Source organism: Sciurus carolinensis, chromosome 13, assembly GCF_902686445.1.
Source record: "Sciurus carolinensis chromosome 13, mSciCar1.2, whole genome shotgun sequence".
In the NCBI taxonomy this organism is placed as follows: domain Eukaryota; kingdom Metazoa; phylum Chordata; class Mammalia; order Rodentia; family Sciuridae; genus Sciurus; species Sciurus carolinensis.
Window position 1 is genome coordinate 87,145,843 of NC_062225.1, and position 24,595 is coordinate 87,170,437.

Sequence of the window (24,595 nt, forward strand, 5' to 3'; positions counted from 1 at the left end):
GTTTTTTATGTTCCTACTAATCTCCCTTAAATTCTCATTGAGACGTGAAAGTAGCAGGTTACCACGTTATAGGAAATTCAGATTTATGTAAAAGACTCAAAAAACGAAGTTTTGAATTATGTTAGAACACAAGAGACTTCAAAGGACTGAGCATTTTATTGTAACTTAAAAAAATAAATACACTGTAACTAATTTTTGTGAGCAATTTCTCTGAAAATCCCAGTTTCGTAGGACTCATCCTCTGCCTTAGAGGACGCAGCATCTACCGTGTTGGCCTGCCTGTGAATCAGCGGTGCCCGCGGGCCTTCCTAGTCGAGAAGGCCGAGGTCAAGGTGGAAGTAGACGTAGGGGAAGTAGTCCTGGTTACTGAGTTGCAGCCCAGGGATCTCCACAGACGCCTAGGAGAGAGGACATGGCAGTGTTCTTAGTACAGAAATGGTGCCTTTGTCTTTTCGAGGGAGTTTTCCAGGCACTGACCACACATTTGGATCTGTACAGTGCTCCACTCACACTCGAGTCCCTCCTTGGTACGCCTTGATGTGTGTGATGGGTAGGTTTTCTAACAGGCTGGCAAGTGCCTTTTGTTTGTTTCAAGTACCCACCGTGCGGAGAGGCTGGCTCGGGTTAGATACCTACATCCAGGAGGCTTGCTGCTGCCACTTCATCCAGGTGCCGGAAGACGGAGTTGAGCACCTCCCTCAAGCGTTTGGTGGCTGACTTCTTGTGAGGCTGCAGGAGCACAGCCTGGAAGTTCACTGGCAGCCCGTACCTGTTCAGACAGACCGGCTTTCAGCTACTGGGGACGACACAGGGAGAAGAGCTTGGCAGAAATACGGGCGTTCGGAGAATGAGCGGCTTCAACCAGTGCAGCTTAAAGAAAAAACACCTCAGCGGGGCAAAACGTCTAGGGTCAGGGAAGAGATGAATTCCTAGATCTCCACATAGATGACGCTAGAACCTGCTTAGGACTAGAGGCGAGGGTCAAGCCCTGGCACCAGCCGTTGGTCCACAGAGAACATTCACATTGAATAGAGGCGGTGGCACTAAACCTTGCAATTCCAGGGCACTGAAAACCGACTCAGCTGCTCACCACTAAAGAGCAGCAGGGGGAAATCTAGTTTGTCCGTCTGATTTATTACTTGTTCTGAGTGGGTGGACGGACAAAAGTTTTAATTCTACATAGTTGTATGCCATAGTTGTATGCTAAAATGTCTGAGCCATTCATTGCTTGTTGCCTCACATTCACTCAGGATTGGCTTTCCAGTCTGGGGCCCGCCATGGAGAGGAGCCACAGGGCAGCATCGGTCAGCCCAGTCAGACCCCTGGGAAGCCAGGCCTCCCCAGTCACTCATGCACACGGCGCTCTCCTGTTAGAGCTGCAGAAAGGCAACGGAAGCAGGCCACGTGAGGTGATGGCAGGTGCTCCTGCTGGGCTGATGGAGCCCAACCTCGTCCCACTGTCTTTACTTCCCAGAGGCAGGTGCTATCATGGCTGGCAGGGTGGCTGGCATTTGGGTAGGTCCCAGGTGAGAGGACTGGCCCAGCCGATTGCCCCTCATTCCTTTTGTTCCTTCTGTCAGAAAGCACTCTTCGCCAGGGGAGGGGAACAGAGAGGCTGTTGCGCTTTCTGGAGAGCCCTCTACCCTGGATGTGTCATTACCCTCTGCCTCCTCTGTCCTTCCTAATCAGCTCTCTCGGTAGCATCAAGCACTGTGACCCTCAACTCCACCTGCCAGCTCGCCTCTCCTGTGCAGCCTCAGGTGACAGTCTGCCAAGGACTGGTACCTGGCTCCTAGGGCAACTGCAAGGCCCTTGCTCTGCTGCAGGACACAGACCTTTCATTTGCCACCCTGCTCTGTCATGGCCACAGCAACCTGGCCCCACCCCCTTTCAAGACCAGTGCAGCCTCTGCTTTCTGCCTCTTGCTGGTGGTGTCCCTGTCATCCTACTGAGGCACCGACCAGATCGATTCCCACGCCTTCCCCATTCTCCCAGAAGGTGACCTCCAGCAGTGGCTGGCCTGCTCTCCTGCTGCTCAGTCTCAAGGTGCTGCAGGCTGCTGCCCTGGCCTGCTTGGGAGAAGAGCGCCCCTTCACGATGACAGAGGTCACTGGCCGGCTGGCCTGCTGCTGCTGCTGCTCACCTTTCTCCACTACCAGCCCCTTCAGCGACGTCATACCTACTGAACATGAGAACCTCTCAACTCCAGAGCCCTCGAGAGCCAAATCTGAGAGTAATGTCCTTCGTCACTTCAACCACTGCGCTTCAGCTTTTCCCAATGACCACCTAAAGGCCAAATCCAAAGGATGCCTGAAACCTTAGCTTTTCATCCTGATCACTCCCCTATCCCACCATGGACTTCTCCACCCCCACTCACCCCTTAAATGTCAGGGCTCCTCCTTGGCACTTGTTCTCTGTGCGGCTCTCCAAGTGATCTCATCCCCACATCTGCTGCCATGGCTCCCTAATACCTCTTCCCCACCAAAATCCAGCTCCCGGCCGGCTGCAGCAGCCTCCCCCCAGCCTGTCCCTCACGGCACCTGTTCCAGCTGTGTCGGGTCGTTACGGCACCTGGTGCCCTTCATCCATGAGGGCAAGCCAGCACCTCGACTGAGGGCTGTGTCCTGTGCCTTGATTTTATTCAGTCAAGAAACTGTCACATCTGCTCTGACTCTGGGCTGGATGACAGATGAGAGAGGAGCCAGACTCTTCCCAGCACAGCGGGGAAGGAAGCCATGAGCAGCCAGGCGACATGAAGATGAGCCACACGTGCTAAGTGAGGGCAGGGAGGTAGGTGGCTCACTCCTCCCCCTACATGTCTTTGCTCCTAGGACTTGTTGGTCCCCTTGGATTATGATATCTCCATGTGGCAGGCTGTGAAAAAGCCATCCAAAAGAATCCGATGGCTCTACACATACCCACCTGAGTATGATATAAAGGAAGTTATAGAACATAAATATAAATGGGGGAATAACAAGTCGCAAAGCCATTAACCGTGGTACTCCTGGACTCTGAGAACCAAGGCGCTTCAGCTTTCTACAGCACATATTTTTGTGCTTGAATTAAAAGAAAAAAATTATCAAGATTTTTTTCTGCTGTACTTGGAATCAAACCCAGGCCTCGTGCATGCCAGGCAAGTGGTCTACTACCACACCACACTCCCAAGCCCCAAACTTGAAATTTTTTACAGTGTGTACGTATTATAACTATATTCAGGAAAAATAGGGAGTAAAGGATGTCATGCATTGATAGTTTTGAAAAGAATTACTTTTGTATACATTTACAGTAAACTTGAAAGTCTACTGACTTAAATAAGACATTAGGGATGTCTGTCTCTACCTGTCTTCAGCAAATGGGCAACCCGTGTGGCACGGACGCGCCACGCCACGGGCCTGAGAACCACCAGCCCCTTGCACAAGCAGGGTGATCTGGGGCTTTCCAGGCTGGCTGGGTACACTCTAACTCAATGCCATGGCCTGTGTCACAGCGGGCCTCTGAGGAGGCCACGTGTGCCTCGTGCAGAGGTGTGCGCATGGGTGTGGGGTGAAAGAACAAGGAACCAGAGCTGGATCAGTATTGGGGCAAAACACCCTGACCCTCATGCAGAGGAGGAACTGAGGCCAAGAACAACAGAGGCAGAGGACAGTGGCCAGGAGAGGGCAGCAGAATGAGGCCTGGACGCCATGTATCAACAGGCCCAAAGCAGAGGGTGGTAGGATGTAAGGACAGGTGTCCAGGCTGACGTCCAGACTCAGAGTCCGGGGCTGGAAGGGGTGGTGAGGCCCTTGGCAGAACCAGGGGAGCCAGAGGAGGTATGAGGGAGGGAAAATGAGCCACCTCTCCAGGAAACACCTCCAGCAGCAAACGGCAGACCCTAGAGACCAAGGAAATGGGTGAGTGGGAATAGCCTGCTGGTGGAAGCCAGGAGGGTACCCAGGGGCACCCTACGGGCAGGTGGGGAGGGGTCCCTGGAGGTTCCACAGGGTCGTAGGGAACAGAAAAGCTGGCAGCCTGAAGGGCACAGCAGCCAACATGTACCCATCCAGAGCACTCAGGGCACAGGACATAATCAGAGTATGACAGAGAAGCAGGCTTCAGAGAGCGCCTCCTGTACCAGGCGTGGTGATGCACCCCATGATTCCAGCAGCTCAGGAGGACCCCAAGTTCAAGGTCAGACTTGGCAAATTAGTGAGACCCTCAACAACTCAGCAAGACCCTGCCTCAAAATTTAAAAATAGAATTTAAATCTAAAAATAAAATGTATAATTTTACATTTAAAAAAAATAAAATTAAAAATTAAAAATAGAAGAAAGAGGGCTGGCAATGGGGCAGGGGAAAGGCATTTTCTGGGTGATACAATTTCCATAAAAATTATCTGTGTATTAAAAATCACCTGGGTGGGGATAGAGCACTTGCTTAGCAAGCATGAGGCCCTGGGTTCAGTCCCCAGCGCACACACACAAAAAACCGACCAAAAACCCAAATGGGCACACCCCAGGGTGTATTACAGATGACTTTTTTCCCTTTTATTTTCACTTTGGTCCTTAGCAGCGCTAGGGATGGAGCCCCAGGGCCTTGCACTTGCTAGGCAAGCCCTTGGTGGTAACAGCCACACCTCCAGTCCTGTGTAGGTGATTTTTATTCATCCTTTGTGTTTATTTATAATTTTCAAATATTCCACAGTGAACCTACTTTGGTTTTATTTAAAAACACAATAAGGCAAGATAAAATTCATTGGTGACGGTTTGGTTTTGATTTCTTTGGGGGCCACCTTGACTCTTGGCTGGCCTGAGACAGGCTGGGATGTCTCCCAGGAGCCACTGGGCCCCTCAGGCCCAATGAGGCCACCCAGGGTGCGAGGGTGAGGCAGGCAGAAGCCCAGGTGACCCTGGCCTGAGCCTGGCAGGGAGGGAGGGAGCAGCAGACATGGGGGCAGGCACGAGGCCGAGGGGCTTCACTGGCCAAAGGACGTCAAGCTGCCGAGAACCAGCAAGCACAGAGGGCAAGCTGAGGGCAGCACGGCAGGACGGGGAAGGGCGGGAGCTTGGTGGCCCACAGTTGGCCCCTCCAGGCCCTGCCCACCCTCAGGACAGCCGGGCTCCCCCACGCACCTGAGCACAGACTCCACAAACACTCTGAGGGCCTTTATGTGGATCCAGGCAACAAAAGCCTCGCTGAAGTTCACCTTGAGCCAGCGCAGCAGGGGGCCCTGCAGAGACAGGACAGCCACATGACCCTCCCAGCCACTGGCCTGAAGCGGCCCAGGAAAGGACTCGGGTGTTGACAGAGCAAGCCCTGAGCTGAGAAGAAATGCCCAGGAACCAGCAGAAGCGGAGAGTCAGAAGAGGCCTGGGTGAGGCTCAGGACCACTATGTCCGGGCGCCTGGCGCTGGGGAAGCGCAGCGGGCCAGCCACCAGGCACATGCGAGGGGCCATCACAGACCAGGGCGAGGAGGGCAGGGCAGCCCCTGACCTCAAGGCTGTCGACAGGCAGCTTCCGACACTGACCAGCCAAGGAGCCCACCTTCTGGGAAGGCACTGCCCCCAGGGTCCTGGCACCATCCACCAACTGCCACTCCAGAGGTTTCTCAAGCCCCATCTATGGCCATAGCAGTAGCCACTGAGACTGGTGTGGCTGGTCCTCTGGGGGAGCTCAGGAGCTTCAAGCTCTCACCTGATATCGCCAACTGCCCAACAAGGTCAGGGGCAGGTCCAGCCAGGGCAGCCAAAGGAGGAGACTGAGCTGCTGCCACCACCCCCGCCAGGGCCCTGCCCATCACCAGCCCCAGCCACCTGGCCAGGGCAGAAGCACGCTGGCCCACAAGCACCATTCCCTGCTGGGAGGGGCAGCTCCAGAGGGGCCTGCAGATGGGAGGAAAGTGTGATTCTGGGCTCCTCAGTTGAATTTAAGAACTCACAAGCCGCATGAGACAACAGAAATGCAAGGATGCGGTTTCTCAGAAGACACCTGAGCTGGCAGGGAGATGCGCACCAGGGACCCCCAGGGCTCCCGGGGGCTGCTTACCTCGCCCTCGCCCTCACTCTCTCTCTCTCTGTCGGTCTGCCCCGCAGCAGGCCTATCAGGGTTACCTAGCGGGGTTACCTTAACCTTGTGGTCCCGGAAGGTAGATGATCCCTTTTTAAGAGCAACACAGGAAGTTTGCTAAAGGCACAGAAATGATTTATTAATCTTTCAGCAAACATGCATCACCAACACACAGAAATAATTCTCATTGCCTGAAAAGCACGTGACAGCAAGTGCAGACATCCTGGCCCACCCCAGACACTCATGTGCTGCTGGACTAGGATGTGCAGGGCACAGCTGGCTCCAGATGCCAGCAAGTGGGGCTGCTCCCACCCCCCGTGCCCTGCCTGGCCTGGGTCAACACCGCCCACTGTCCACCACGGGCACATCAGGACAGCACAGGAGGCAGAGGAGAGGCTGCCTGCAGAGCTGGTCTGCCCAGCCTCAGTGGCGGTCTCTGCCACACCCGCACGATGCCTCCTTGGCATGCGTGGAGCACCCAGCATGCAGCATGCAGAAATTAGGCGACATGCTGCTAGGCCGTTTCGCCCTGTGCCTCCTGTCTTTGCAAACAGGTGGGAACAGGACAGTTCTGCCCTGTGTTCCCAAAGCACCCTGAAGTCTCGGGGGTTGCTTCTGACAGACAGTGGAAAGGGGTGAAGATGCTGGGAGTATCCATTTCCAACCAGGCCAAGGCAGGAGAGAGATTTCTAGACGGCAGGGTGGCCGCCAGCTGAGCGCCAGCCGGGCTCTGCCACTGGCACGGCTTCCCTGGAGCTCCATTCCCCACCTGCAGAGAGACCCTGAGGCCTCTCCGGGGCTGAAGTCCACGCCTCATGCAGACAGCACACAGCAGTCTGGCAGCTGGCGGGCAGTCTGAGCCCCGCGGGGCAGGTGGCAGGCGTCTTGTGTCACCCTGACTCAGAGGGTCAGGCAGGTCTGCCAGCATGGAGTGGGTGCCAAAGGCCCTACTTCACCACCTGTCCTCTGGACAGGGCCCTCAGCTGGACACATCTGGCCTCATCCAGGGACACCGTGGCAGTGTGGGGGCAGGACATAGCAACCAGGGAAGGCTCAGCCCAAGAGAAGAGCAGGGCGTCTGCGAGCCAGCTGGTATTAAGCAAGAACACCCTGGGCTTGCCCTTCTTGGTGGCTGCCTGGGTTTGCAGGCTGTGTCACCCTCTAAGGACGAGAGCAACCTCAGACAGGTACTCGCTCGCTTGGGGCACACACGTCTCTGCTTTCGCTCCAGGGGAGGAGGGTTAAAAATCCCAGGATGAGTTTTGTGTCCTCAGTGGCCATTTCCTCCCCAGAGGGAAACCAGGGCCTCCAGGATCCAGTCTAGGGGCTCCACGGCTCATGCTCGCTCCAGAGGGGTGGCTGCTTTCCTGCCAAGGGCACTGGCTCGGGCGAGGTGGATGAGCGCGACCCCCGGCCTCTGTCTGATGCGGAAGGAGGCCCCGGCAAACACGGCCACGTGTGAAGCACTCAGCTGCCCTGCCCTCTCCCGGCACTCACTCACCGCGCCGTGTTCAGACTCCCCGGCACGGCACGGCCCGAGCCCGCGCTGCGCACTCCTCCAGCCTCTCTACTGCTAGAGGCTGAATTGGGGGGTGGGGATGGGGACAAGGGGAGGACCCTCCCACCCAGATGGGCTCCTTGGAGGCTCATCCAGAGAGGTTCAGCTGGGTTCTGCAGCTATGGGACACCCAGTCTGGAACGCGCCAGAGAGGAGGTAACGTCCCCAAAACTGGCTCCAGTTTCTCCCGTCCCCGTCATGAGCCAGGCTGCCCCTCCACAAAGCTTCCAAGTGGCTGTGGTCGGAAGTCTGAGGTAAGTACCCACTCTTCCCTAAGAACATAGGGGAGGTAAACACAGGTGCTGGTGACGCCCTGGAAGCCACACAGTCAAGGACACAGATGGCTGGCGGCCATTCCTACTCCAAGGCAAGACACAGCCCACACTGTGCAGAGGCTTCTGCCTAAAGCCCACTGGCCTGCTTGACCCCTAGGGAGCCTCAGGCAGGGTCCTCTAGCCCAGGGAGAGCCTCAGTTGTGATTCTCATCTGTGGGGAGCTAATACCGCTTCCGGAAGGGCAGTGCTCAGGGCAGGTGAGAGCCGGTGCAGCCCAGGCGGGGGGTGCTCACGGTTCCTGGTGCCTGGGCTCATTTCTCTTCATCCTTACCATCCTCTCCCCAGACCCTGCTCTTGAGGCCCTTGAGACAGCTATTCCTGATGCACGAGCCCCATGGCCAGGGGATGCTGTGATTTGGAAGTGGGCACTCACCCCAACAACCTTGAGGGGGCTGCTCAATTGCGTGAAATTCACCGCCTGCATCAGATACTTACATACTGTTGCTTCTTATCAGACAGCAATCTGGTCATCTCCTCCCTTTCCCTTTTAATTTCTTTCTCATCATAGAAAAATTCACGGACAGTGAACCTTAAAACAAAAAAACAACAGCTGTCACAAGAAGCTTCCCAAAGAGGCAGACCCCCAACCTGGGACACACACCAAACCTGGAGGAGCCCCCAGGGGAGCCCCCTTACTTGTTCTCTTTGGCTTTGATTTTGAAATCATCAATCACTTTTCGAAATAGAGTCACAGTGAAGAGGCCACCCTCGTTGTCCTCGGCAATCAGTCTGTTGGGGAGAAGAATTCATGCACTGGACTGTCCACCAGTGTCACCTTGAGCCAGACTGCACTGCCGCTGGACTCCTGGGGGCACCCACTGCAGAGCTGGGCCCGTGGCCTAAGCTGGGGCCCTGGCCACCACGGGGGACTGGGAACCACAGACCTGGTCACTTCCTTGTTCCTGGTTGCTCCCGCCTGCCCCTTCCACACACCACTCTCGGAACCTCCAGGTGGGGAGTGGTGGGGAGTGAGGAGGACTGGGTTGTCACCTGCTCACCAAATGGCTTTGAGACCAAGTCCCTCTGGGGCCTCGGTGCTCAAGGCTGGGCATGGGGGTCCTTGGCACTCTTGGTTTTGAGGAAGCAGAGATTTCCAGTTGGCAGAAACCATCCCACAAGGTCCATTTCACTTCCAATGTCACAAAGTCCCAAATGGCCAGACCCAGCATACCCAGCATGCCTCAGTGCAGGACCGCTGGGGTCACTGTCCCCAACAACACAGGAGGTCCTGAGGCCAGTGGTCTAAGTGTCTCCAAATCCCACTGGCCAGAAGCCCCCGACACTGGGAGTGCTTGGGCTCTGGCGTGCCACATGGACGTGCTGGCCTGGCCACCTCTCGTTTCTCAGAGCTCACACGCAAGGGGCCATTCCCATGCTCCACGCCTTTCCAGAATCACTTGTGTAGGCCCTGAGGTACCCTCTGACAATGAAGGACCAGAGGGCTCTGGTCTGCCCAGGATTCCTGGGGCCCTGGCATCAGAGCAGCAGAGCTTCTGCCAAGCCAGCGGGCAGCTCCAAGGCCAGTCCCCCCTGCAGACTTGCTGCCCGGCTCACTCCTCCACCTCCCCTGTGACCTCAGGCTGTGTCCGTCCTGTTCCTTGCACCATTCAATTTAGCTCCTGATGGCCATCTCCTGTGAGTTAGTGGCCCTGGAGGGGCCGCCCGCTATGAGGGCGCAGAGGCCTCTGGGGGAGGGGCACGGGCAGCTCCCTGTGTGGTAAGGTCGGGGGAGGGGCTCCGCTCACAGACCAGTCCAGACACACCAAAAGGCATCGAGGACAACAAACACCTGTGGATCCGCCACCCAGCTTAGGAGAGCAAGCAATGTCCACCCAGCAGACAGTCCCCTGCTCCCAGGCCCAGCTGCACTCTGCTTGGGCCCTAATGTCACTACTAGCCGCCCAGAGGTGGCATTTCTCATCCCCACCCCACCCACCCCAAGATTCTACTGTGCACTGTGCACCCAGGGCACAGAGATCCAGCTTGCATCCTTATAGACTTTAGTGAACGGCAGGGCACGATGTGGCCCCTGTGGCTTGGCCTCCCTGGTCACTCAGCATGAGCTCTGTCCCTGCTGATGCCAGTTCTGACTGCTGGTTTTCCCCGCTGGGTGGCTCTCCATGAGGGACACCGGTTACCTGCTCCTCTCCTGCCCTTTGAGGCCCTGGGGGTGGGACCCCGGGGTGTTCCCCCACCCAGCGACACCTCCAGCGACACCTTTATTTTGAGACAAGGTCTCACTAAGTTGCCCACGCTGGCTTCAAACCTGCCTCAGTCTCCCAAGTAGCTAGGATTACAAGCATGTGCCACCGCGCTGGGCGTCTCCTGTCATTTCTTCAGTGCCCACTGACCACTCCTGCTCTGACCCATCTTCCTCTCCTATGGCCACTCCCTGGTCAGCCACACCAGCTAGGTCCTTGCCTGACCCTCAGGTGGAGAAAGCCACAAATGGGAGTCAGAGGGCCCTGGGGGAGCCCTCTGCTGGCAGAAGCCAGGGCAGCCTTCCAGAGGGGCAGGGACGCAGTTTCCAGAGAGGGCAGTCTGCTCTGTGACGAGGCATGTGACCAAGAAGGAATTCCAGCCCAAGGGGCTCAAGCTGGGACCCAGGGATCCCGGGCCAAGCTGGGGACTCACTCACTTGGTCGACCTGGGGACCACCATGTCCGAGAGGGATTCATAGGTCTTCCGCCACTGTGCGTAGCTTGGCCTGCGGGAGCACAGAGTCACTCAACGCTGCTGGCAGAAAAGGCTCCAGGTGTCCCGAGCACCCAGGAAGCTGCGCAAGTATTTACCTAAGGGCCTGAAAGTCAGCAGGGACCAGGGACAGCGCCTCATGTCCCCCGCCTGCCCCAGAGGGTCCCAGGGCTCCCACAGAAGGTCCTGTAGGAACTCAGCTACAGATGTCCGCAGCTTACAAATGACTTCCTAATCCTGTCCCAAGTGACCTGGGCCTGCTGGTAAGCCTCAGGACAACGGGAATCATGACAGACTCCCAGACCTGTCCTGAGATGAAAGCAATGTCGCGACTCATGGAGCTCACAGCGGGTGCCCAGTAGATGGCCGCTTCTGCCCTGCCACCCTCTGCCCGCTGCTGTTATGCAGACACAATGCCACCAGGAGCCCCTGTGGGGATATCAGCAGCCGGGACCCGCAGGGGCGTCCTCCTCCTCAGTTCGCGGCACCAGCGTGAGCAAGGCTCTCCACTGGGCAGTGCCGGCTTCCCTCTGCGATCCCCAAGCACAGGCCGAGACACCCCCCGCCCCCACCCCTGGCCTACGCACTTGGGAACGATGACCAGAAGTGTGACGAGATATTCTGAATCCAGCACAAAGTCTTCTTTGCTCACAATATCACTCAGCGTCCGGGTGAAGAGGTTCCCCCTGAAAGGCAGGTAGAAGGGTGTGACCAGTGGGAAGGGGCACGGACCCACCCCATGAGGCCAGGCACAGTGCAGGGCAGGCACTGGCGGAGGCTCGGGAGAGGTGGGGCCAGGGCTGCCAGGCCTGGGACAGCACAGGTCCTCACAGGCGGCCACCGTCACTGCTCATGTGGGCAGCCAGAGCCCGGCCTCCTCCCCTCCAGGGACAGAGAGGCTGGCCTGGCCTGGGCTGCTGTCACCAGTCCCAGGAGGGGCTGCTAAATCCAACACCTCGGTGACCTGTGCTGCCCAGTGCAAGTCACCAGCCATCAGGAGGGGACCTCAGGTAGCAGCAGCTAAGGCTACTCAAGTGTCAACACAGTGGCCAGCTGCAAGGGCTGCCCTGGGCAGAGACGGGTTCAGATAGAGCTCCGTGTCACTTTACAGACCTCTGTGCAGCAGCCAGGGAACACTCACCTGAAATAGCTTTGTACCTGCCCAGTGGACCTGGCCTGAACGCAGGGCTGTCATGTGGGCCTGTCGACTATGCGGCTACCAAGACCCAGACAGCCAGGAAGACCAGGAAGCAGGGGCGGAGGCCGGGACTGAGCACCAGGGCGGCGGCGAGCACTGTAGCTCCCTCCTGGTCACCTCCGAGCCAAGGCCAAAGCCTTCAAGACAATGGGAAGCACCTTTCTCCAGAGAGCCCACCAGCCCAGGAGCCTGCTCTCCTACCTTCCTGCCCCTGCTGTGTGGCCACAGACAAACCCCCAGAACCCTCTCCAGAGACACCCAGCTACCCTGTTACAGCAGTAGACACATTATTCTCGTGCTAGGTGACTTTATGTGTTTCCCTCTGTACCCTAGCACAAAGCAGACTTCCCATAAATGTCTGTTGAGTGAATAATTGTGACTCTGCAAATGCAGAGACTGTATTTTATTCTGTTTTCTATTCTTAGGGCCTAGTATTAGGCCTGAGGTCACAGTAGGCACTTAAAAGTGTGCATTGAAAGAAGAAAAGAAGTCAGCTGGGGTCGGTAGTGCATGCCTGTGATTCCAGCTACTCAGGATGCTGAGGCGGGAAGATCTCAAGTTGAGGCCAGCCAGGGATAACTTAGTGAGACCCTGTTTCAAAATAACTCAGTGGTAAAATGCTTGTCTAGCATGTGCATGGCCCTGGCCTTCCTTCCCCTGTACCAGGAAAGAAAGAGGGGAGGGGAGGGGAGGTCAGGGGAAGGGAGGAAGGAGAAAAGACGTATCAGAGGGAGACTGCTTCATCCCCTCTCTTTGTATGCAGCCTCCTTCACTCAGTGTATGTGCTCAATAAAGCCATCAAAGCGGCCATGAATCAATGACACTCAATGAAGAATGAACTTCACCACTTAAGAGGTTAGCCCAAGGATTGAACCCAGGGGCACTCAACCACACTGACCCACATCCCCAGACCTTTTTCTTTTTTATTTTGAGACAGGGCCTCGCTAAGTTGCTTAGGCCTCATCAAGTTGCTCAGGGACTTGCTAAGTTGCTGAGACTGGCTTTGAACTTGTGATCCTCCTGCCTCAGCCTCGCAAGCGGCTGAGAACAGGTGTGTGCCATCAACCAATCAAGAAGTCCACCACTTGGTGGTGCATCGAGGGGGCAGCTCAGCATGCTCCAGCCCCGAGGCCCATCATGCCACCGGGAACCTGGGTCAAGGTCACCGTTCAGAGCTCACTGCCCTGATGCCCCACCTGCCTCCCACCTCTCTCGCTCATGTCCAGGTAGTTCTGACACGAAGCCAGCAGCCCACAGTGATGGTTTCTAGTTGAAGTGTACATTTCTCTTTTCGGTTCTTAATTTTCCACTAAAAACCACACCTTGAATATCCCTTTTCTGAAATGCTTGGGACCAGAATTATTTTTGGCTTTTGGACTATTTCAGATTCTGGAATGGTAGCAGGGACATAATGAGACATCGGGGGAGGGGCCATGCTGAGCAGACATCCTGTGGTTACACACCTAGCCCAAGGGCCGTGTTCTACAATAATTCCAGGCTTCTGCATTTCACCCTGACCAGAGTCAGGAGGTCGGGTATGGGATTCTCCACTCACGGCACCAACACAGGACTCAAAAGTCTCAGATTTGGGGGTATTTTGCATTTCAGATTTTCAGATTAAGGATATTCAACACGTATTTGCTTTTGTCACAAGAAGAGCTAGCCCAGGGACCTTCCCACAGAGAAACCCAGTAGGAGGTAACGGTCCCTGGCTCTCCACTGCGAAGCAGCTCTCAGCTCCTTCTGAGCCCCTGGGTCACTTCCCTCCTCTGGAGAATCTTCAGAAATCAACAGATGAGGCCCAGAGGCCCGGGAGACTCGGAGGTTTCCCACGCCCGCTCTGCCTGGTCCAGGAGCCCCCTGCTGCCTCCCAGCAGGAGCCCACTGGCTCCTTTACCCTCCACCCCCCGACCCTGAGCTCACTAGCTCGCCCACGGCAGCTCCTGCCACGGTGGCACTGAGCTTCCACATTGCTCCCAATAGCACCTGGGTATCACGTTGGTCTGCTGGTCCCAGCAGCCCACCGCCTCACCAGTGCTCCAGGGGACAAACAGCGCCTGAGTCCCTGTGGCCATTCTGCCCTGGGCTAAAGCCTGCTGCCTTCTCTGCACCTGGTGGAGAGCCAGGCCCTGACATCCTGGCCTCCCACTGCCCTTGGCTGGGTGCTGGTAGATTCAGCCTCTGGCGGAGGGCCTGGGCAGCATCCCGGGCACCCTGTACCACCCAGGAGCGGAGGAGAGGGAAGATGGGGCTGCGGGGCACGCGCTCCCTGCTGGGCACACACAGGAGGTGCGACCCCTCCTCCCTCATCTGCTCCAGCTCCCCCTTCCCACGGCTGCCTGACTCGCTCTCACTCTCAAGCTCAGGCAGACTGGGGGGCGTCCCAGCAAAGGGAAAGGCAAGCGAGGAGCCCTGCGGGATTGCCGAGGTGGCGGAGGGCAAGGGTACGCACGTGGACTTCTTCTCCAGGTTCTCCAGGGTCGCCTTCAGGGCGCTGTAGGCTGCTGTTCGGGACTTCAGGTCCGACTCAATCTGTGCCAGTTGCTGCATAGGTAGGAAACGCTCGGTCACCCCCAAGTGTTGAAGGAGGTGCCGGAACATTTCAAATGACCACCACGTTCTCATGGGGCATTTGAGAAAAGCAGCAGACACCACCAGATGTGGTGGGGCACACCTGCAACCCCAGCAACTCGGGAGGCTGAGGTGGGAGGATCGCAAGTTCAAGACCAGCCTCAGCAACTTAGTGAGAACCTGTCTCAAAATTTTAAAAAATAATAAATAAAAAAGGGCTGGGAACATAGTTCAGTGTAAAACACTCGTGGATTAAATCCCCAGTACCAAAGAAAGACTGAGAGAGAGAGAGAGAGAGAGAGAGAGAGAGAGAGAGAGAGAGAGAGAGAGCAACCTGCTAATTGGCAGGAAGAGGGGGGCTTTGATGTCCCCTCTGTTTCCCTGGACATTCCAGCAACTGGGCCTTATGGTCAGTCCATGCATTGGGTGGGAGGGGACAATACACCTCTTTACAGGAACTTCACAGGCACCAAGGCCCAAGTCACAATGACTTGTCAGCATCACACTCTGAGACCTCTTCTCTGTCTGAAGCCCACACCTCTCCAGCCAGCTGCCCCATGGAGATCTGCCATGGTCAGACCCACAGCCACCATCTCAGCCTGTGTGGGCAGGAAGTCACCTTGGGCATGGAGACAGGCTGCACTCAGATAGGTTAGGGACCCCCTATTCTGGAGTGCCAGGGTTTAGCGAGTACATTCGGGACCTCCTCTGGGTTGGCAGGGACAGTGGTGCGAGGCCATCGCTGGTAGCTGGTCATCAGCCATGGGGGAGCCTAGACATCAGCAAATGCAGCAGAACCTTGTGCCACCACTGAGATGGGGACATCAGGAGTCATTAGCTACAAAATGTGGACAATCTGAGTTGAACTCTATTTTATATGCGTATGGGAGGGTCCTCTTGAAACGTCAAATGCCAGTGACCTTCAGAAGGAAGGCCACGGGACTCGGTGATGATCCCGCACTCACTACGGCCACACTGTACAACTGAACTACACACCTAAATGTACAAATGTACACTGTGCTACGCTCGCTACACAGCTATGCCGTACAACTGTACACCACTCGCCGTGCCATCCCAACCAACAGCTACGTCACACTTTACCGATCCTCTGAACAGCTGTTACTGTGAACGTGTCATGACCAGGACACTGACACCCTTGCGTCTTGCTTTTTAATAGAAGATTGACACTCTTAGTAGTTCAGTGGTGGACACCTGCCTTCCACGCACAAGGCCCTGGGCTTGATCTCCAGCGCCACAAAAACAAGTGAAATGCGAACAACAACAAAATCCCTATTTATCCTTATTTTTCTGATTTCACCATAAGCCAGAGAAAAGCTGCTGCAGGGTGCTTGGACACCAGCCAGACAGTGAGAACCAGCTCTTACTGGTGAGACCTACTAAGCTCCTGGACCTCTCCAAGCCCCGATCCACAGGATGCTGAGGAAACTGAGGCAACAGGGGGTCTTCCTTAGAGTAGGATGTCTCTGGCTGGCAGAGTCAGATGAAATGGGGATGAAATGGGGTGTCATGCAAGTGTTCCTGCTGCAGGAAGGGCAGGGAGCTGACATCCCACAGCCTCTGCCCCAGCTGGCCCTGCGGAGGAGCCACCAGGGTTTCCTCAGGCCACACACGCAGCTCAACGCCTGGGCTGTGGCCCCGAGAGCTGTGTCCTCTCCCAGCATGCACCTCAACAGCTACCGGGCGCACCTGGGTCTCTCGGCTACTTCTCATTTGAAACCAGAGGAAACTGAACCCACTCCTGGGGTAAGGCAGGAAGTAAGAGCCTGGCATGGCTCCTGGCGCCCCAGGAGTGCCATCAAAACCAGTGCCCTCCTCCCCCTCCCTCCCTGGTGTCCTGCCAAAGCCACTCAGGTAGCCTGGACTAGAGAGAAGCAGGTCTCCTCTACAACTCTGTGCTGCAGGGGCCTCCCCGCTGGATCCAGCATCCTTGGGACTCTGGATTCCAAGCTGGCACAGAGCAGGGCAAGGCAGGCAGGCCCAGCCCCACAACCCTCTGGCTTCGTGGTGGACGTGCACGGCATCCTCCTGGAAGTCACACCTGGCACAGGTACCCAGGGCAGCCCGTCCTTGAAGGGCCTTCCAGAATCCCTGCCTGCTTATCGTGGGAGAAGTGGGAACTTGGGATGGAAGCATTGCCTGCAGGAACCGCACCCAGATTCCCCAGGCCTCACCCCTGCTCCCAGGAGACCCCCAGGAGAATGGAGCCCGCCTACCCTCCTGACCGCCTGCCACACTCAGGGCACTCTGCTCCTTGCAGTAGAGAGCAAGACAGTTTTGTTTCTGGCCAGGCTGAGACCTTCTTTCCAACCACCAGGCCCAGCAGTGGCTTCGTGCTAGTGGCAGGAGAAAGGGACAGGCCACAGCAAGTCAGCATGCACGGAAGGCACACTGGAGCCACCACAGCTGCTAGATACCCATAGTGTCCCTGCAGACCTGTGGTTTTTATTCCCCAAGTGTGAGCCAGAGGCCACAGCTCTGCAGATAGTAGCCTGTCACGGTGACACTTACCCACTCCCTACTGTGGCAGGGACCAGTGACGAGCTCCCACACCGTCTCTGAGGATTTGGGGCTCCTAAGACAAACTACTAAAGCAAGTGGCTTTGCATGTAAGTAATCACCAGGGCCTGGGGTGCCAGGTGCTTCGGGAGGTGAGGCTGGGACTAAGTTACCTTCCTGGAACTTCTGTAAAGAGGGGCAGGGGCAGCGAGGCCAAGGGGACTGGGGTCTGGGGCTAGAACACCAGTGACTCAGCCCTTGAGCTGACTGTCCTGTGAAACTGCAGCCAAACCACGGGGCAGCAGGGGCACGAGGGTGCGAGACAGCCTCTCCCTGGCCCTGATCTTGCTCGGCCATGGAAGGAGACGCACCTCAGAAGCCCAGAGGGCCCATCAGAGCAGGATGTCCCGAGTCCCTTCTCACCTTGGCTAGTGTGTCCACCACGTTCACCAGCGGCTGCTTCGCAGGGTATTTGGCCATGTCCCATTCAAAGTGGGTCACAAAGGATGTCAGGTCAACTGGAGGGACACAGATACAGGATGGTAAGTGGACACCACTGTCCGAGTCTCCCAGGACACGAGCAAGCTCACCCACCCACGCCACTCATTCTCAGGGTGGTCCCTGAGAAGCCAGCCGCAGGTGTGGCCTCTGGGGACACAAGGACTCCCTTTGGGCGCGGGGTTCTGAGCCAGATGGGCCACCAGCCAGATCCCAAGTCCGCAGCAGCCAGAGGAAAAGGCACTGTAATGGGTGCTCCGTCGCCGTCCCAGGGACCCGTGTGCAGGAGGTCTGCTTTCCCGAGGCCAGCAACGACCCAGGAGGGCACAGCGGCTCCACTGCCTTCTCCAGCCGCTCAGGCTGTCCTCCCCACACGGTCAAGTGCACCCAAAGGCACACCAGAGAGCATCGAGTCAGCCAGAAGACCACAGAGCCCATGGCCTGCCAACAGGAGACACCTGCTTGGAGGACAGTCTCCTGCCTCCTGAGCCCAGGTCGGGGACAGGAAGTCCAACCCAGGCGGTCCACTTCAAAGGCAACTTCAGCATTCGCCAAGTGCTGGCATTTGAGCTACGGCGTTTCCATTGGGGATAGACATGCGTCATTCCGCGCATCTCTCACGCGACAGCCTCCGCTGAAAGGAACGCTGACGTTTCCATAAGTCTCCTTTTTTCTCCAAGTAACAAACCGCCTGCCGACCTCGGATGTTTCTGGCTCCTGCTGGCAGCTGTGGCGGGGCTCAGAGCCCCCGGGCCTCAGGCCAGGCGGGGCCATGGCAGTGTCCCACCCGAGCGACGGGGCCGCTGGCCCGAGTGCGTGCCCCTTGGATTGGTCCTGCACACCCTTAGAGCGCCGAGGCTTAGCCAGCTGCCAGGCCTCTTTCTCTTTTTTCTTTTTTTCAGTGGTGGGGGGAGGTCTTGCTGTGTCGCCCAGGCTGGCCTCAAACTCCTGGGCTCTAGCAGTCCCCTGCCTCACCTCCCAGGAGGCTGGACTACAGGCTGCTCCCTGGCACCAGGCTCCCTGCGTCTGTTCCACGTCTGCTCTGAGGCAAAGCAGGAAGCTCAGTGGGTGCTTCAGGGTGCAGGGGCCCCCAGAATGCCCCAGCCCTAGCAAGGAGGTCCTTCCGAGGTCAGACCCCACCTCAGCTCTGCACACCTGGCTTCCCGTACAGCCTGCTGCATGTCGCTTTCTCAACATTCGGTCTCCTCAGTTGGGCTCCACCCTGTGGGGATACAGGCCAGGCTCCCTTCCCGCCCAAACTCCAGTGCTCCGAGTGCAGGGCACTCAACTAGGAAAAGGCACACGGTGAGCTGGTGAGCTGGGACAGGATGCAGGTGCTGGGGGACTGAGACTGGGCTCCAGCTCCTCCTGGGGAGGGCACAAGGGCTTCCGGGACCCAGACTCATGCAGGGGCTGAAGGGAAGAGCAGCCAGCTGTGTGGCTGGTGAAGGAGGCATCGGGAGCCAGGGGGACTGGCAGCCCATGTGCTCAGGGCAAGCAGAGCCTCTGGGTGAGGCTGATAGAGCCGGGAGTGGATGGGGACTGGAAAGGAAGGCCAGGCCAGGCACGAGGGTCCTGCGGGACCTAATCCTGCACATGGCAATACTAGAGCTCACGACTCAGCACCTGTCGTGTGCCAAGAATTGAGCACAGATCATTCCCACAGCTGCGTGCTGAACAGGGTCTCCACCGAGCCTCCAGGAGGCTGTGTGGAAAGCCAGCCACAGAGGAGGCCAGGGACTCTCATCTGCTGTGGGAGACCTCTCTGTGGTGGTGAGCAGAGAAGATGAAGCTGAGAGGGGCCAGAGAAGCCCTGGGAGGAGAGAGGAAGGGCCCACTGGACAGGATGCAGGGCTAAGGACACAGGGAGGGGCGAAGGTGGCCAGGCGACACCCTGATTCGGAGGCCAGGTGACTGGGTGGAGGGCAGGATGCACATAAGCCGAGCAGCCTCAGGGGCGGTGGCAGGGGAGGGGCAGAGGGCAGGGATGGTGCAGCCAGGATAAGCCGAGTTTGATATGTGGGTGGCAAGACCCAAAGAAGCAGATGGAACTCAAAGGAAACTCACAGACAGGAACTGATCTGCTGGCAGAATTATCGGCACTTAAGAGATAGGAAATGCCTTGAAATCCTGCAGAGGGTGATTCTACTAAGGTAGCTGACATTTACTGATGGCTTACCTTGGGCCAGGACACATGAATCAGCCCCATTAAGTACTATTATTCCGTGAGGAAACTCTGGCACAGGGCGAGTTATATAAGCTCCATTATAAAAGGAGAAAACACTTGCAAAGCACCCAGCACCCTGGGTGGCCCAGAGAGGAGACTCCACTCTCTTCCCCATCATGTCCACTATCAGGACGCAGCTGCAGGTGGAAGGGGGAGACTCATACTGCCGCTGTCCCTTTCCCAAGAGCCACAATCAGGTATTTTCTAGAATCCCCAGATTTGAAAAAGGTCCATGGGAGAATTCGTTATATGTTTACAACACTGGTGTCAGAAATGATAAGATTGTGTCTCTATAAGGGACAGTAGAGGACTCCATCCACACTGTCTCTCCACATGCCCACAGCAAGGAAGGTATGAGGACAGAGAGAGGAGGTGGCCATCTACAAGCCAAGAGGACAGCCCTCGGCGGACAACGCTTTGGCTGCACGCTTGATCTCGGACTTCTGCCTCCAGAACTGGGAGGAAATAAATGCTGTTTAAGGTGCCCAACTGCGCAGAATGTGGGGACGGCAGCCCAAGTGGACCCAGACAGAGTTTGGTCTTGATTTGGCACTGACACACCATGCTGGGAAATCACTCTGCAGAAAGGATTCGCGCCTGGGGGAACTGGAGGGTGTGCCGGTGATACCAGGAAACACGCTCAGGGGCTGAAGGAGAAGGTCACGGGACCCCTCCGGCCGCAGTCAGGGCAATGGGTCCCCTTGGCTGAACCCACTGTGGGCATCATGTGAGCTGACCTCCCACAATGGCCCCAGGTCCATCCCCAAGATGGGGAGCCAGCCTCACGGTCAGATGTCAAGGCACATTTGGATCGTCTCCAGTCCTCCTTGTCACCACCACCTTCCACTCAAGACAAGTCACACTCAACTCTTCCTGCCTCCCACTGCTGCTTTTATCCTCCAACCCACAGGTCAGATGGAGGCCAGTTCCTTCTGGAAGCTGTCCTGATTGTCCGCCTGCTGCCAATCTGGGCTCCAGGACACCGGTGACACACGGGCTACCTGCTGCTCACTGCTCCCTGAGGCGGGGCCTCTGACTCCCATCTCTGCCTGCACGGGGTTGACTGCTCCAGGGCACCCCTTCCCTCCAACACCAAGAGCAATCCTGCACAGGCTCCCGCGCCAAAGAGGCGAATTCCCTGTGGCACAAGGGCTGTGTGCGCTCAGAGGCCGAGGCTGTGCCCGTCACTTGCAGAAGGCCAGCATGAGCTCAGTACCCAACAGACGCTCGGCAGTGCCCAAGATGGTGCTGGACAAGGACCTCCCTGCGGGAGCCTCAGGAGACCTCTGGATTTCTGACCACGACACCCTGCTCCTCCTTTCTCTCCCAGGCCCTGAACACCAGTGCCAGCTCTGGACACTGACCCTGGCCCCAGGTCACACATTTGAGGGCCCTTCCCTGTCCCCGTGCACTCTTCAGTGAGAACACCATTAGATGACCACCCTCTGCCATCACCACCTCCTGACAGCTGTTTTCTCTCCACTTCAGGAAAAGACAGGTCCCCCTTCCTCTGCCTGGGCTCCAGTCAGTGAGGCCTGGTCCTTGGAGCAGGCAAGTGGGGCCTGGCTGACTGCCTGCGAGGCCAGTCCATGGCCTCCTCCGGAGACATTCTAGGACCAGGCCAGACAACGCGCTCACTCTCCACTGCTCTCATGCATGTCTGTGTCCCTCCACGCTCAGAGTTCAGCTGCAGGCAAAGAACAAATAAAAGCAAAAGGTGCCCCGGCGAAGCTCAGGGCCTGTCGATGCTTATTAAGTTCATTTACAGGTGAGAAAAATAAGACCCATCAAGATGATTGGCCAAGGTCAAGAGGCACGTTGTGTATCAGAGCTGTTGGTCCTTCATGGGAACAGTGCCCTGAATCCCCCTGGAGGAAACCAGATTAAAATCTCACTTTTGGGGGTAGGAACAAGGGGGTCAGCAAAGAGCTCCTCTGGTTAATTCTGTCAACCACTGATCTGCGGGGGTCTTACAGAAGAAAGAGATTTCTTCATTTGGATAGCACTGCTAAAATGCCTGTCAAAATCAGTTTGTAAAGGTCTCTGGCCTCAGGACTTCAGAGCTTCTAATATGTGAAGGTACATCAGAAGGTTCAGAAACTACTGTGGGCCCTGCCCTACCATCCAGGTCTCGTGGCAGGGATGGTTTATAGAATATGCTTTGGAAATCTAATCCTGGAAGTTGTCAGGACCCAAGTCACAGGAGGCCTGGAGATAACGGAACACTTTAAACAAACAAACAAAGCTGTTTCCTCCTCTGGAGAAGGCAGCTGCCCCTCAGAATTGGTGCCATCGGTCTGGGGATGGATACTATGTAATAATGGCACTTAAATTCCAGCAGCATTAACTGAGCAGCTGCTTTCTGCACTACTGGGGATGCAGGACAGGCAGGGCTCTGCAGTGGAGCCAGCCCCAGTCCCAGAATGGGAGCATTCCAATCACTATGGTAATGTAAGTGTAAATCCTCACACTTACACACTGGTGTTTTGCAGAACAGTAACTCTACCTGGTCCCTTTTCAGTCCAGAGCCCTAGAATCAACTGCTGGGAAATAAGATCAGCTGGTCGACTCAACAAAACGTGGCTACCTTACCGTCAGCAAGAATCTCGGTGTGACAAGCAATGAACATTTGGGAAGGCAACTGGTCACTTTCAATCTGTAAAGCTTTTTAGTTGCCCCAAAATGACCTGCTCTTTCCATCCACCAGTTAAAGCGGACTGGAGAAAACCCAGAGCAAATGGCTCTTTCTGGCAATAGCACCAGGTGTGAGTGCCACCCCAGGAGGCTGCTTGTGTGTGTGTCCCTCAAGGCTGACTGGCAAAGCCTGGCATTTAAGGTGCCAGTGTCCACTAAGCAGATGGCTTCAGAGAGCAGGAGGCAGACTCTGTGGACAAGCAACGAGGCCAGGAGCAGACCACAGGCAGAAGGAGCAGGAGCCCAATTTCCAGATAGCATGCAGAGTTACCCCCGGAGGGCAGGTGCCAGGAGGGCCGGGGGATAGTGGTGCAACGGCAGCTCTGTCTACAGATACAGTGACCACGCCATGAGAAACTGCCATGACCTGGCCGCTGTACCCCGCGATCAGACAGAGTCCGCCTTCCCAGGACATGCAGATCACTCTGAACACAGGCACAGCAAACAGCACATGACCTACTCTTTAGACACTTCATGTTCTCCTTCAAACCTGCAACACAGCAAGGCAGGGTTATTAGACCACGGAGACGTCCCGAGCCCGGCTCAGATTTGGAAGAACAGGCACTTCTGCTTGTCAACTCACACCAGCAGATTAAAAGCCTTACAATGTTTTTAGCAGGAACGAAATGTGAACGTATATATGCACACGCACACATACACATGCGTGTGTACATATATTCTATTCATAACAAATGATATACCTTTTAAATATATGCTCTCATTTTCCATAAGCATGCACAGTCACAGGATTAATTGTCTCCACGGATATTTCAACATTTAATTCTAAAGTTTCCAAGGTCTCCAAGTTTTTGTCTTGAACCTTTTAAAAGCATACAAATTGCACAGGCCTGATTACTGGCCCAAACATCACGGGATCTAAAGATGCAGCCCATCAGCACAGGGAGGCCAAAACTCCATGCAGGAGTACGCACCTGAGGCATTCTGGGGCCGGATCTGTCTCCTATTTATTGCGAAGCAACGATCAACCCCAGGGCTGACTGTGACCAGCGCGTGGGAAAGCACTCCCGAGAACCGACAGCCCCGCGGGCACTTACCTCCGTTAGCCAGCAGGTTCTCCTGGACTTTCCCCTTGGAGTCCTCCATGACTTCCACCACACTCTGAGCCATTCTCTTTATGAGGCTGTGTGGAGAGAAGGGAGAGCCGGTGAGAGCGAGAAGCCGCCACAGGACACTCCTAGACGGTGCAGGGGAAGGCGGCGCGGCCCTCGGGGGAGCAGCACACCATCTGTGAGCAGGGTATGGTAACAGCCTTTGAACCAGTAATTCCACTTCTGGGAAACCATCTTAAGGAAACAGGAAAAACACAAAAAGCTTTCTGAATAAAAAGATGTTCTTTGCAGCATTGTTGCTGACAGTAAAAACTGGAAACAACCAGAAGGCTCAACAATAGGGAATTGTTAAGTGCGTAATGGTATATCCCGCCGAGGAATCATTAGGCAGCCATTGAAAATAAGGTTTACAAAGAACTCTGAATTCCGCAGAACAAGGCAGCATTATGAAGTCAGGTGGAAAAACCCAAGACGTGAACTTCCATCGCAGGACGCGCTGGCTGCACCCGTGCAAACCTTCTTCCTACTTGACATTTTCTCTAACACAGCCTGGCATTGCTTTGATATTAGAAAATTAAAACGTGGTCTCCACAAAACAGAAAACTTCAGAAAGTAAGGAAAGTACAGGATTTAGAAGCAAAGGACTCAAATTGGCCATGGCTCTGCCAAGTGCCAACTGTGTTGTTTTGGCCGAATTGGTTTAATTTCTTTTGAGCCTCACTTCTCTTACCCATAAAATGTGGATTATGCCCCACGGGTGGGATCATTGTTGATATAACTAACCACAGTGACCACTGAGCAGCTGGAGGCTGACCCAAGAGAAGTCCAGTTGGAATCCAATTGCCAAACTAGCACCAATCTGAAATTTCTAATGATGCAAAGCTCTGCCCAGGACCTCTCTCCATGGAGGTGGTGTTTTTGGGAGAGTGGACCCAGGTCACCAAATCCCAGATGGAACCCAGGGTCTCCACTGTCACAGGCATGGCCACATAGGTCACAGAGCATGGAGACTTGATTCAAAACACAGAAACTGAGGCAGGACACTAGCTGGAGAGAGCCTTGACAGAAGCAAGGAAAGGAAGGAGGGTAAGAACTTGTTTTCCCGACTATTAAATGAATGTGCTCACGGTCAAAAGCTGAAAAACACAAATATAAAGTTTGAACCACCAGTCAGGGGAGTGGTGGGG

At 55.9% G+C, this 24,595-nt stretch overlaps 1 protein-coding gene across 4 annotated transcripts in view; it reads right to left on the reverse strand.

Annotated features, from left to right (window-relative positions):
* Positions 1–137: 137 nt before the first annotated feature.
* The window catches only part of Atp6v1c2 (ATPase H+ transporting V1 subunit C2), a 48,156-nt gene continuing 23,698 nt past the window's right edge, over positions 138–24,595 (reverse strand). For 2 of the 4 annotated variants that reach the window (XM_047523562.1, XM_047523561.1), the window contains exons 4-14: positions 23,394–23,479; positions 17,343–17,437; positions 14,284–14,375; positions 11,221–11,319; positions 10,578–10,646; positions 8,576–8,668; positions 8,375–8,468; positions 6,026–6,163; positions 5,112–5,209; positions 637–769; positions 138–398 (exon numbers count right to left, since the gene is read on the reverse strand). In XM_047523562.1, the coding sequence (XP_047379518.1) occupies positions 309–398; positions 637–769; positions 5,112–5,209; positions 6,026–6,163; positions 8,375–8,468; positions 8,576–8,668; positions 10,578–10,646; positions 11,221–11,319; positions 14,284–14,375; positions 17,343–17,437; positions 23,394–23,479 (1,087 nt within the window). In that variant the 3' untranslated portion in view covers positions 138–308. The remainder of the gene's footprint in view (positions 399–636; positions 770–5,111; positions 5,210–6,025; positions 6,164–8,374; positions 8,469–8,575; positions 8,669–10,577; positions 10,647–11,220; positions 11,320–14,283; positions 14,376–17,342; positions 17,438–23,393; positions 23,480–24,595) is intronic. The other 2 variants (XM_047523563.1, XM_047523564.1) reach the window with 2 other exon arrangements.